Source organism: Anomaloglossus baeobatrachus, chromosome 1 (assembly GCF_048569485.1).
Source record: "Anomaloglossus baeobatrachus isolate aAnoBae1 chromosome 1, aAnoBae1.hap1, whole genome shotgun sequence".
NCBI classification, from domain to species: domain Eukaryota; kingdom Metazoa; phylum Chordata; class Amphibia; order Anura; family Aromobatidae; genus Anomaloglossus; species Anomaloglossus baeobatrachus.
In genome coordinates this window covers 254656556-254670936 of record NC_134353.1, presented here as the reverse complement: position 1 = coordinate 254670936, position 14381 = coordinate 254656556, and the positions used below count along the sequence as shown (strand labels likewise).

The 14381-nt window shown below is 40.5% G+C and overlaps 1 protein-coding gene across 1 annotated transcript in view; it reads right to left on the bottom strand.

Annotated features, from left to right (window-relative positions):
- Positions 1 to 14381, bottom strand: part of TNIP3 (TNFAIP3 interacting protein 3) — a 31114-nt gene that overhangs the window by 14473 nt on the left and 2260 nt on the right. The window contains exons 2-3 of the mRNA XM_075336336.1: positions 13079 to 13155; positions 8972 to 9104 (exon numbers count right to left, since the gene is read on the bottom strand). Coding sequence (XP_075192451.1) covers positions 8972 to 9104; positions 13079 to 13155 — 210 coding nt within the window. The remainder of the gene's footprint in view (positions 1 to 8971; positions 9105 to 13078; positions 13156 to 14381) is intronic.

Below are 14381 nucleotides of genomic sequence, written 5' to 3'. Positions count from 1 at the left end.
TTCATGAATACCACTCACACCCATTAAAACCTGTTGGGATTTTCACATGTTGTGATCTTCATGGTGATATGTCTATTTTTTTTCCCAGCAGTAAGCATAAGAAATGCCAATACAAGTTTATGGTCTGTGAAAAACATGTCCTTGTGTTGTTTGTGTGCTCTACGTGTTTAACACTGACACATAAAAGTATACAAAAGTATAAGAGAAAATTTGTACTTTAATTTTTTATTTATTTATATTGGAAAAGCCTGGCTGACAAGCTGATGGCACACTGATGGAAAACACCGATGACACAGGTACTATTTTTTCATGTGCGTGTTTTATATGCATGTGTGAAGGGGGTCCTAGGCAGCATGGATAAAGCTATAGTGGAAAAGCTAAACATTGTGGGTTAAAAAAAAATGTTTAAAAGAACTGAGTGTCCTCAGAGGTTGATACCTTTTAAGGCTATGTGCGCACGTTGCGTCGTGTCCCTGCAAAAATCTCTGCAGGGATTTGACAGCTCATGTGCGCTTCAAATCGCTGCAGAAACACTGCATAATGGATGCAGTGTGTCTGCAGAAAAAGCCGATTTCATGCGCTTTGGATGCAGCCTCTCCCATAGACAGAGCAGGAGCTGCATCCAAAGTGCACAGAATAATTGCCATGTTGTTTTTTAGAACGCAGCGATTTGGAACAAAATTTTGGCATTCAAATCGCTGCTCTCTCAAACGCAACGTGCGCATGGATTATGCACAATCTTCATAGATTGTGCTGGGGACGCGGGTCGCATGCATTTATGCTGCGGTGCAATACGCAGCGTAAATGCATGAAAATCGTCAACGAGCGCACATAGCCTAATGGCTAACTGAAAAGATGGTAATAATAGCAAGCTTTCGAAACTATGCAGGTCTCTTCATCAGGCTCAGCATAATACAAAATTTGAAGAGTCACATGTTTATACACAAGAATATATAGAATGGAGCAGTAAATAAGACAAGTTATGTGAAGCAGAATGATCAGTATGAGAAGGGGACAAACAGTTGTGGCAGTAAATATTGTAGCAGTTCATAGATAAAGAGTGGGAAAGTTGTATTGATTTCTGATTGAGATCTGGTCCAAATTTTGTGATGTCCTCAGGTGGTCTGAAGAGCACATTTCTTTATTGATATAAAACACATACATCCATGTGACACATTCATTCCTGCTCTGAATGTGTCAAAGGTCATCATTTTGGGCTCTCATTTTTGCTTTTTCCCTGGAATCAAAATAAACATACCAGTTTTTATTTTACTGTTCATTATGTTATGGTTTAAGCATTTCTTAGAAATTTTGCTTATGTTTGATGTTTAATGTATCTTCCACTAAAATGTGTATTGAAAAAAACAGCAAAAAAACAGTAAAAAAATGCAGCTTTTTTACTGCCAAGCGAGTAGGTTTTGCTGTAGAAAAAGTGCAGCGAAAATGCCTTAACTATGTTCCCATGATGAACGTTTGGTGAGTTTTTGATATTGCCAAGTTTCTTCCCCATTTCTGCAGCTATTATGTAAATTAGGTTACTTGCATTTTTTTATATTTGTTTTTGTGCTTTTATTACATGCAATTTTATTTTGTTTTTGAAGCTGCATGTTTGTCTTTTGTTAGTATGTCCTGTTTTAAATAAAGCTACTTTTTTTTATATATCTCCTAGTTTTTGGCTTTGAAAAATCTTTATTGATATACGTAAGTGTGAACTGCATGTGTTTTTGATGCATTTCTGCAGCAGAAAAGGACAAAAAAACAAATGTGAGTTTTATCTGCGATTTTATAGCATCTAATACAAGACTATGGAAAAATCTGCACATAAAACCCCAGGTCAGGTTACACTGAGCATAAAAGCACTGAGCTGCAGATTTCTATAAATCCCATCCACTTTGCTAGAACCATAAGGTTATATGCGCACTTTGCATTTTTTTCTGCGGTTTTGCTGCGTTTACAACTGCACTGTGTCATTGACAAAATGCATGCGTTCTGATTCCCCAGCAAAGTCTATGAGAATCATGCAAAATCTGTGCGCACTATGCTTTTTGAAACGCAGCATTTTGATAGTCAAAAATTTGTCAAAAACCCATGCGTTTGAAGAAGCAACATGACTATTGTTTTTGCCATTTTGGCAGCATTCTACACCTATTGAAATCAATGAGTTGTAGAAAATCGCTGCCAAAATGTGAAGCAGTGCGTTTGCACTGCATTATTGTTGTGATCCACATGTTTTTTTTAACATAACAAAGGCAGGACTTTCGTCTTTCTCTCTCTGTCGGTCGGTCTGTCAGTCGGTCCCTCTCTCTCTCTATGTCTCTATCTCTCTCTCTGTCTATGTCGGTCTCTCCCTCCCACCCCCTCTCTCATACTCACCGATCCACGATCACCGGCGCTTCGCTGCATGGCGTTCACACTGTGGCAGCTTCTCTTTTGAAAATGCCGTCCGCTCATTAATCCATCACGTATTCCCTGTTTCCCCTGCCCTCCGGCGCCTATGATTGGTTGCAGTCAAACACGCCCCCACGCTGAGTGACAGCTGTCTCACTGCAACCAATCACAGCCGCCGGTGGGCGTGTCTATATCGAGCAGTAAAAAAAATAATTAAATAATTGAAAAAAAAACGACGTGCAGTCCCCCCAATTTGGATACCAGCCATGGTATAGCCACACGGCTGAAGGCTGGTATTCTCAGAATGGGGAGTTCCATGTTATGGGGAGCCCCCGCAGCCTAACAATATCAGCCAGCAGCCGCCTGGAATTGCCGCATCCATTAGATGCGACAGTCCCAGGACTTTACCCAGCTCATCCCAGATTGCCCTGGTGCGTGTGCCGTGGCTTTATTTGCGGTAACACGTGAAGGACTCACCTGTGATCCAAATACCCTGAGTGACTGCAGTGAGCCGGGCGATCAGCTGTGCTTTCACTCAGGTTACTCGCGGCCACAGCTGCAGTCCTCCACCTGAGAGCGGTGGCCGCGAGTAACCACAGTGACAGCACAGCTGATCGCGCTACTCACTTCAGTTGCTGCATGGAGCTGACAGGAGCGGCGGTGTTCTACTGCCACTCCTGTCAGCTTCTGAAGTAGCCACGCAATCACAATGAAGTTGCAGCCAGCCATGCTCTTTTTGACAGTGCGGTCCCACTCGGCTCTGCTGCAAGTCTATGGGGATGCTTTTCCCACTCTGTCTATGGCAGAGAAAGCATCCAGAATGCATGAATTCTCCAGGAATGTGCGCACGTTGCGTTCTGCCGAATTCGTCTCAGAACGCAGCTTTTTCGGCTGCTTTCTGAGACGCACAGGCAGTGACTTACATGCTGCAGAATTGAACTCAAAGTACGCACAGAGCCTAAGGCCACATGCACACGTTGAGTGTTTGGTGAGTTTTTTAGCTCAGTATTTAAAGTCAAATCCTGGGGTGGGTAAAAAACAGAAGTGGTGCCCGTGTTTCTATTATACTTTTCCTCTGATTGTTTTACTTCGGCTTTTGGCTACAAATACTGAGGTAAAAAGCTCACCAAATACTCAGTGTGTGCACGTGGCCTTACAAATACCGATGTAAAAACCTCACCAAATATTCAATATGTGCACGTGGCCTTACATATACTGAGGTAAAAAAACCATTCCCAAATACTCAACATGTGTTCATGGACTATGATGCTGAATTTTTGATGCAGCAAAAATACACAGCATTAAATACTCAATAAAACCGCACTGTGGGCACACAGTCTATGTTCCCACGATGAGTATTTGGTGAGTTTTTGACGTTTCAAAATTTCTGCAGCATTTCATCACCTTTTAGGTAAATTAGGTTAATTATTTGCACTTTTTTCATTGCATTTTTAAATGCATTTTTTTAACTCACGGTTTTAATGTTTGTTTTTTTCCCCACAATATTTGTTTTATGTCATTCTTGAAATAAAGAAACTTTGTTTTTGACACTTCCTGGTATTTGGATTGGATAAAACTTTAGTCATAAAGTTATGTGAGGATTACTAGTGTTTTTTACCTGCAGATTTGCCACATCTAATGCAATTCTATGGTGATAGCGTGCACAAAAGGCCGGAGTCACACTTATGCGTAACTCGCACAAGTCTTGCATCGCATCAGCCGGTACGGCCTGATGCTCTCCTAACAGGAGCGGATCAGCTGCATCGAAATACATGCAGCCTACCCGCTCCTCTCAGCAGAGTGTGTGGTCGTGCCGGGTGATGTAATGCGAGACTCGCACGAGTCATACGCAAGTGTGACTCCAGCCGAAAACTCAGTGTACCATCAAGAGAAATGGACAGATTTGAAAAACGCACCGTAGGTCAGGTTACACTGCTGAAAAAAGAAGTACAATGAACATGAGATTTCTTTAAATTAGATTATCTTTGCTGGAACTTTATGACACTATGTTTTAGATGCAACAAAAATACACAGCATCAACAATTCACCAAAAACTCTACATTAGATAGATACTTTAAGAGCCTTTTGTGGCCTTTATTATTCTCATTCCTTGCATAGATCCTGCACCTGTATAGTTTTTCTTTTTGTTTTTTTTTTGTAATGAATGAACTTTTGTATCAAGGCTACAGTGAAAATTGGGGGTGGAGAAACCTCACTACCATAACTTACTGGTTCATCGTTAACCTTCGTCCACAGTTTTTATGTTCTAGTACTATATGCTTCATTTAAGGTCACTCACCACATAACTGAAATAAATGAAGCAGAGTGGATATACTATAAGTCTACAATTGTGTGTACAGGCACATTATTATTGTATGATGACCCCTGCTGAGTAACATCTGGTTTCACAATATTACTGACTCTCATATGTTTATAGGTTCTATTGAATAAAGTTAGAATTCAGAAGTATTCACCATTTTATCACATAATTACACACAGATCTCAGTAAATAAGTTTTAATTTTTAACTTTTTAAAATTTTAATTCACAGCCTTTAATATGATAGTTAGTATCTGATCTTTGTTATCTTATTGCTATCAGATCTTAGATAGTATTTTAGATTTTTTTTTAGTGTAGACATCACAAATATAGTTTTGGCAAATAGTAGCTATCGAAGTACAGAGTATAATGAGTTTGCCATTGTTAAGGGCAGCAAGTTACCATTCGCTACTGACTGAGTAGGTAAAGAGGGACAAGAAGATGTCAAGAGAAGTGCTTCCCTCTTTAGTATAGATCGAAAGCTACGTGTCTGCAACAGGGTGGCCAACTTTATGTTATATTTCTTTCTGGATAACTTTCAAAAATCCCAGCCAACATTTTTATCAACACATTGAATAAATTATAATGCAATTAGGATTTAACATTACAGTATATAAGTCTGTGGCACCCCAGTGGTCTGGTTGCCACAGTAACATTGTCCTCCTCACAGGAGGTGATGCTATGCCTGGAAGCAGGAGGGGGGGTCTCCCATGCTACGTATACTAGCACTCAACACTTCCTACTCTAGACCAGAAGGGGGAGCCCGAGAACCCGGTTTGAGGGGAGCTTTCCTATGCATTCTGGCTTGGAGGAGGAGCTAGGAACACACACAGACACAAAAGTGAAACTTATAGATCAGAACAAGTCAGGAGTGGAGAGAATATGGTCACTGAGAAGAGAACTGAGCCATACCTCCCTCAATACCGAGCACAGAAAACAGGGCAATGGAGCCCTAGGCCACGTGGGTGCTAACTTGCCACCAGCAGAATCCAAAGGGCAGGAGACTTCAGGTCTTCTAGCCCACAGAGTGCCTGGAGCACAGCAGCATACTAGAGCCAAGAGCCGTGATAGAAGAAGCGGCACCAGTAAAGGACTGGCCTGCCATATGGACAGGAACCAGAATCAACATAAGGAAGAGGGTCTCAGTGTAGCCTCAAGCCACAGGGACCCACACATTACAGTGTAAGCAGGAAGGCCTACAACCCACCTGGCTAGGTGGAACCCCTTAATTGCTTCCAGGCTGACTGGACTTCCCTTACCTGCTGGATCAGTCTCCAGGGCCTGTACCATCAACTACCAAGTAAAAGGTAAAGGAAACTACAGCCCTTGTGTTGTCCAGTTATTACTGGCATCCTCAGTTCTGCACCCCAACATTAAGTCCCTCCATCAATCACCTACTACTACCCCCATCCGCCCTGGGCCCAGCTCTGCCTATGGAGAGCTATACCAACCAAGCTGTGTCACCATCTGCCCCAGAGATCAAGCAGCAGCGGCGCCTAACTTGCCACATACCACAGGTGGCATCACGAACTACCATCCCCATCATCATCCCTACTTGTACTGACACCACCAGGGTCACGGAGCCAGGCCTTGCCACTGCAGCATCACAGAAACGGAATTGCGGCCCGGTAATGAGTAACCCCCAGGCCCCGGTGCGGGCGTGTCAAGTCTACAGCCCAAAATACTGATATGAACACATTAGCATTAGAATATTTTTATATTAAAAATTCACCAAATTCACCAATTTTTCCCAGGAAATTAGATTTGCGGCAAGGTACTCTAAAGTCTCCAATTTTCCTTGTGACACTATTCTCTTTTTAATAAGGAGAGGAAAATAGCTCTGCAAATACCACACAAATACAATTATAACGAGGTGGAATGGCTGGTGTCGTGTTCCTTTCTCTGAAGATACCAATTGCATTATTTGATGTCATTTGAAATATATCTTGCCTGTAATGTATAGCAAAACTCTATAGGTGGCTACCAGACTGTAGGGTAAGAAACAGTTATGTGTTAGGACTAGCCCACAATGAGAGGGGTTAGCTGATAGGGAAAGAGATGGTTTCCTTCTAGAATGTGGGTTGAAACAGTGTTTAATAGGAACAGATGAATAGTCTGAAGGTCATCAAAGTCACCTGCATTGGGTGACCTTTGGCAAGAGAAGTTAAAAGGAGACCGGAGCCGAGATAGCATAATCCTGAAGTGTTGACTGAGACACAGAGCTCAGGTCTATGTTACATCTAGAGAATTACATCCCAATAGAGTGGCCCCCAGACAGAAGGGTTTGAAGACAGAACACTAGCAGTAAGACCCCAGGTAGCTTACAGCTCAAAGGTAGCGGTTGAGACAGATTAGAGTGTGAACTGAGTTGAAATTTCCTGGGCAGAATCTCCCAAAGCATCTGAGAACTTAATACTCTACTCTGGCCCTACTGGCAAACACCCTGACTGAGGAGAATAGACGTGGAGCCGCCGAAGGGGAAAGTGATTGTCATGGATTGGACTGTGTTGCTAGACTGGGTTGTGTTGGAACAAACAGGACCCACAGGAATAACCTAGATGGAACTGAAAGTGTGTCTGAATTTACTCTGAAGTGTGCTGGAAGTTATGTGCCTGTCATCTTGTGTATAAAGTTGATAAGGAAGAACTATTAAGTAAAGTTTTATCATTTAAACTGGACTGGTGGTCTCCATGGTGGAATGGGTCATCATTTGGTTTTGCACAGCTTAAGCCAATGGCAACATTTAGCCTGCACGACCTACGGCCACCACTACACAAGTCCACACACTCAGTCAGGACCATGTTTTTGAAGTAGCGTGTCAGGGTGCCAGGAAGAAACACCTAGCGTACGACTAATGCCCTTGTGCCACTCTGCACAGACACCCATACCCACTGCAGAGCAGTATGTCAGGGAATGCGCAGGAGAGATTACAAGCGCAGTCACTCTATAGTGAATGGACACTGTATTATCTGTCTGGACTGCCCCAATGACTCGAAGTGAAGTGAAGTGAATAGTTAAAAAGTAAAAATTACTTCTGAGAGCAACACAGAATTTTTCATTGCCATCAATACCCCAAAAAGCTTTACGAGTAACATAAAGATGATGTACTGTATCATGCAAAGGGTTAGCTCCAAAGGAGGACATATCACTGGTGCAGCCTGTGCAGTCGAAGTAAGGGTGCAACTACTATCTTCAATGCAGCAAGTGGTTTCTCTCAGAGACAGAACTATTGCTCTGCAAAGGGACCATGTTGTTGCACAGGGGTCCTTTTCTGTGTTTGCCACTGGTTATCACGTTTGCGATCTATATCCTTAGTATGAACTTTGATGTCCAGATCAGCCATTGATCTCCTGAGTCCTGAGTCAAACTCAATAGCCTTATATATTGCCAAAAAGTCATGAGACCTGCAGATGGTCTAGACATTGTAGTCTATGCTCGGACCGTGAAAATCAAACATGTGAAACTAGGATGGTACTTAGTCCTTACAGTTCCAGAAATTAAATCACATAGGATGGACCCAGCAAGTATATCTTTGGTGGTGTTTTGACTGCATTATTGCCCCCAATAAGTTGTATTTTTATTTATTTCAGTATCTTGGATTAAGGTTTAAAGCCAACTGTCATTGAGATCAACCCTTCTTAGCTGTATTTATGGTCCTGTAGGTCATAGGAAGCTGAATAAAAAGATAACTTGATATCTGTGATCTGATGTCTTATTCCTGATAAATCTATGTTTTTCTTATATGTAAATGAGTTGTTTCAAGCTATAGGCCGAGCAAAGATCTGCATAAGAATAATATAAATAAAAGGGAAAGTTACCAGTGTGAGACATGTAACTAACCCAGTACAGTGGAACTTTGTTTTCTTACAAACCCATTAGCAGCTGCAGCTCTCACAGCTCTGCTGTCTTACAACAATATTGCAACCCTGTCTGTGAGATGAATGCTGAACCTGAGAGGAGCCTGCAAATGTGTCAGTTATTTTCACACACAGCCCTATAGGAGGATCAGGAGAGCAGAGAGTGGCCATCACACATCACACTGGTAATGCCCCCTTGGCAGATTCTTATGCAGATCTATGTCGGGCCCATAGCCTGGAACAGCTCATTTACATATAAGAAAAATAAAGATTTCTCTAGAATAAGACATCGAATTGTATGAATCAAGATATCTTTTGTTCTGCTTCCTATGACCTATGTGCCCCATATAGACGGCTTAGGAGGGATGATTCCCTTTATGTCTTTTCATCCCTGTTCTATGTGCTCACCTTATGATGGCTTAATGTGCTTTGCTTGGATAGTTTCTGTCTAAGACCAGGTAAAGATTCCTCTGCTTTCCGAGAAGAAACACTCTGTTGAATCTGCCATTTGATTAAAGGGTTGAGTTCGATGCTGTCGCACCTGTTTACAAACACAGATCACAATTATATACCGAGATGGAATTCAAACCTAAATATCGCATATTGTACTGTGGGTCTATTAGATATCATTCCACTTCTTAACCCTTCACCTCACTCATAACATGCCATTTCACACTATCAGAAAAAAAAAAAAAATCAGCAGCTGCATCCCCTTTTTTTCTTATTTATTCTGTAAGTAGGTAGAAACCTTTTCTGAACATTAATACAAAGCTTCCAGTAAGGACAGAAGAAAATACAGTCAGCTGTACCCATGGAAGTTAAGGTTCGCTGGGTTCGGCCAGACTTAACCATACCCTATATAAGTCAATGGGGACCAAAACTTTAGTGTTGTAAAATGGCTGTAAAATAGTCATAATATCGACTAGGGGGCTGCAAAAGGAAGCAGTTGCCCTGCAAACAAATGTAGATTGGGAATAAATAAAAAAAATGGCATGGGATCGCCTCTATGTTTGATAACCAGTGAAGGTAAACTGGTTATCAAAAATAAAGGGGATCTATGCCATTTTTTAAACTATTTAAACAACTTTAAAAAAATGTCTTGAGGTCCCACCTATTTTTTATAATCAGCCAAAGTAAAGCAGAGAGCTTGCAGCTGGTATTATCAGGCTGGGAAGAACCATGGTTATTTGGCCTTTCACAGCATAGAAATTGCAGCCAGCAACCATCTCAGAAATGGCACATCCACTAGATGCGCCAATTCGGGTGATTTGCCCGTCTGATTTACCAGGTGCGGTGGTAATCAGGCTAATAATTTTCAGGTTGTTGACAGATGTGAGTTGGCAGATCGCATAAAGCCTAGGGGAAAGTAATAAATAGGTGTATATTATACACCCTCATTACTTACCCAGCCAGTGTAGAGTTAAAAAAACACATTCAGGAAAAAATAGTTTTTTGAAAACAGATCCCTCTACACTTCCTCATTCACCAATTTATTAATTCAAAATAATCCTCAATTTCCAACGTAATTCAATTCGGGAATCAAGTCTTCCCTACACTCCCTCATTCACCAATGTATTAATTAAAAAAAATTCTTAAAGTTCTGATGTAATCCAATGGTGTAATGTCCCACGAAATCCATCAATTTCTATGGAGTTTTGTTCTGAGAATATTCTGACAACTTGACGCTTGTGAAAAATTTCATGCCTGATGCTAACCGACAGTGACCCATATAGCATCGTTCTTAGAAAGTTCTCAGAACGAACCTCCATAGGAATCGATGGGCATTGTGGGACATTACACTGTTAGATTATATTGCAACTTCTAGGATTTGTTTAAATTAATAATATGGTGAATGTAGGAATGTGGGAGAGTCTTAATTCAAATAAACAATTTTTTTTCCTGTGTACGAGTATGTTGATTTTTATTTTATTGTTTACTCTACACTTCCTGAGTTAGTAATGGGGGTGTCTCATAGACGCCTCTCTATTACTAACCCCTGAGTTTGATGCCAGCTGTCAATTCACTGCTGATATCAACCCCAAAAGTATTACCACAATTGCCACCACACCAGGGCAATCGGGAAGAGTCAGGCAAAGCACTAGAATTACTACATCTAGGTGATATGCCACTTCTGGAATGTCTGCAGGTTGGTATTTTTAAACTGTGAAAAGCCATATAACGATTAGCCTTCCCAGGCTAAAAATATCAGCCCCAGCTTTACCTGCATTGGTTATCAAAGACAGGAGGGAGCCAAAGTCATTTTCTTAATTATTTATTGTTTACAGCAGTATGCAGGCATTTTCCTCATGCAATAAAGCTTGTGGATTGGCTTCGCAGCAGCCTTTCAACAAATCAAACAGCACCCAAACTCTGATATGGACTTTTGTAAAAATCCCTTTTTGAGTTTGAGCCCCAGACACCTGACATCCCTAGTGTCTACAAACTTTTAAGTGTGCCTGTGTCTATAAACTTTTGACTGTAGAGTAATATAGAAAGGCTGATCCAGCACTCATCACATGATCCACATAAAAACATTTCTTTATTCTAAAAAGTTAAATGTAATCCATCAGTGCATATCCAACCAATTAGGATGGAAAAACATGCTTTCTGGTGGAGTGTTAAGGGTTTTGAATCATAACTACTGGGTTCCTAATCATGTGTTTTAAAACCATAACACGTTTGTATTTTTTTGAATGGGACTGATTTCCTTACACTGTCTGCCTGTATCATCAACCAGACATAATATGGCTGACCCCACCTTGCTATGCACCCCAATTTGGGATATATTCCATCTGTCTAGATTTTGGCGGTTGGTGACTGTTCACATTGTCATCAGGCCTTGTCCACAGGCTATTTACTTCATGCAGCATTTGCTTGGACCTGTCCCGCCCACAGCCATGACATGGGTACAGGATTGAAATATACCAGGTGAGTGCTGCTGGGAGCAGTTCTACTATTCATATGTGAGGCCGTATGGCACATTTTATAAAAATATTTTAGTGTAGGACTGCCTCAAATGAGATTTGCCGTGACGTGGCGAGGCAGCTCAAGAAATTGCAATTTTTTGCAAAAAATCTCAAAATTTTTTATAATAAGTACAGTTTGGAATTTTTAGTGCTGAAGTGCACATTTAGTGCTGGCTTTTTGTTTTTCTTCATAATATGGATATTGTTACACCTCACAGGGAGACATCAAGTAAATCTTCTGTTTTTGTGTTTCTTTTGAGTGTAGAATGTACATTAGAGAATTGCTTATAGCATAATTTTCAAATGTATTTACTAGTCTAGCTCTGAAGACTTATTTTTAATGAAGTTCAGAAAACATCAAGACTTCCTTTAGGTTATGTTTCCACGATGATCTTTTGGTGAGTTTTTGATGTTCTTCAGCATTTCTGCACCTATTATGTAAATTAGTTACTAGCATTGTTTACATGCGTTTTTGTGTGCAAGTTTTTACATACATTATCACATTTTTTAGGAATCTAATGCAAGTCTATGAGAAAAATCTGCATATAAAACTCAGCATACCTGCAAGAGTATCCACTTTGCTGCAAATGTAAAATTCTGCGTTTTTGAGTCATTGAAAATACACAGCGTCACAAAACTCATTGTGGGCACACAGCCTTAGGCCTCTGACACACTCACGTGAAAATCACGCACGTGCCGAGAGACACGTATTTCCCCTGCGTGTTGCGTGCAGGTAAGTACGTGTCTCTGGTACGTGCGGGCCACGTGTGTTCTCTGCATGCTATCCATGATAACACACGGAGAACCGGTTATTTACATACTCACGTGGTCCTTCCTGCTGTCCGTGGTGCTGATCTTCGGTCTCCAGCCCTGCCGTCTCCCCGCTGCTGCTGCTGCCAGGCAGTGAAGTGAATATTAAATGAGAATAATGAGCGGCGTTTGGCAGCAAGTGGCAGCAGCAGCAGAGACAGGAGGGCTGGAGAAGGTGAGTTAAGGGTTTTTTTTTTTCTCTGACACGTGTTTTCTCCGGCGCATGTCACACGGGACCGCATCCACACTACACCCATGTGGTATGGGTGCGGGCCGTGTGACACCCATGCTGCCGGAGAAAACACTGACATGTCAGCGTGTAGAAAAACGCACACACGTACAAACGCACACGGACACGCGTTCCGTGTGGTTTTACGTGTGTGTGCCTGCTACAATAGGGTAGCATTGCTGTACGTGTCTTCGTGCCGCCGGTACGTGTAAAAAATGGCAAACATGTCCCGGCGGCACGGATGTGTGTCGCAGGCCACAATCTGGATTCACACACAACATTTAGGTTGATTTTTTTTATGCATTTTCAAATATTTTTACTGTTAGACAAAAGTAACAGGAATATTGTAACAAATAGTATTTTTCTAATCAGTGGCTTTTTTATCGCAATTAAGTTTTTATCTACAAAGACTTAAATAACTTTTTAATAATCATCAAAAAAGGGGGAAACACAAACAATAAGACTATAGCCCATTGGAAATGATGTGAACACGATGTGATCTTTCTTTACCTCTCTAATTCCAGGCATGTATTCCAGTACGGATTACATTTTGTAATTTCCCATTCATCTACTTGTCCATGTGGGGTCTAGAGTGAAAATCAAAAGAAATATAAGCTTAGGTTCATTGTTGTTTTTTATTTGCACAATTGAGATTAGTTTAGATAATGATTATAAAACGTAGGTTTACATTCGATTGCATCAGATTTTTAAATCTATTACTTTTTGACGTAAATGATTAAAAAATGCTGATTATGATCAATCCTATAAAAAAATAATGACACAACAGGTGAAGACTCACACAATGGGGGCATCATTTTCTATGTGAGATACAATATGTTGAATAGGTATAAAACAAAGTTATGAATTTTTAAACTATATTTTTATTGTTTGGAAGTTAAAAAAGCTGAAGAATATAATTTAATTATTTATACAATAGTATAACTATTTAGCTTTCACCAAAAATAATGATTTATAGTTTCTGGTAATAATGCAATTATATTAAGAACATTAATTAGGCACATTTTAAAATATAAAATGCATATTCAGCTTTTGAATATTCATAATAGGGAATATTTATGAATGAAAGTGCCCCCAATTTTTGGAGCAAAATGCATTAACACACACATACTTATTTAGATTTGGCATATTTCTAAACTTTTTGCACTAGAAAGAAAAGTATTTTTCTATATGTTCAACATTTTGCTTACAAAAGAGTGCGAGACTTAGGAGTGTAAAAGTTTTAGACATATTTATAAATAGATTTTGACAGAATATGTAGCAAAGAAAATGGCGAAAATGAAACCACTTCCAAACTGGAGAAGGTTGACATAATTAGCAAAATATCCCAATTACACTACATAAGCATCCAAGTAAAAGTTGTCACACAAAAGTAACGAGCTGGTCTTGGAAGACATGGCGTTAAATGCTCTGGTCATTAATTTCACCTGTTATTACCCACAACCCTTGGCTCAGGGGTGGATTTTCTTATTTAAGAGCATTCACACACTTCAACTCCAGCTTGAGACCGTGAAGAAGGTGGCTTCCTTACACCGCCGAAACGCGTAGTCTGATTAGCTTGTATCCTGCACTTTACCAATTGAGTTCTGAAATTTTTTAAACTTGCTCAATAAAATTGGATTTTAGCACTATCACCTGAAGTCTTCTTACCTGCCTGAACTACCCACAAGATTACCTCTATTGCTGGACTTGTTCCCAGTCCTGTTCCGTGCAACCAAGCAAAACCAGGTATTACTAAACCGGAGCTCTGAGGTCAGCTGGTCCACTGCTTAATGTAGATATATATATATATATA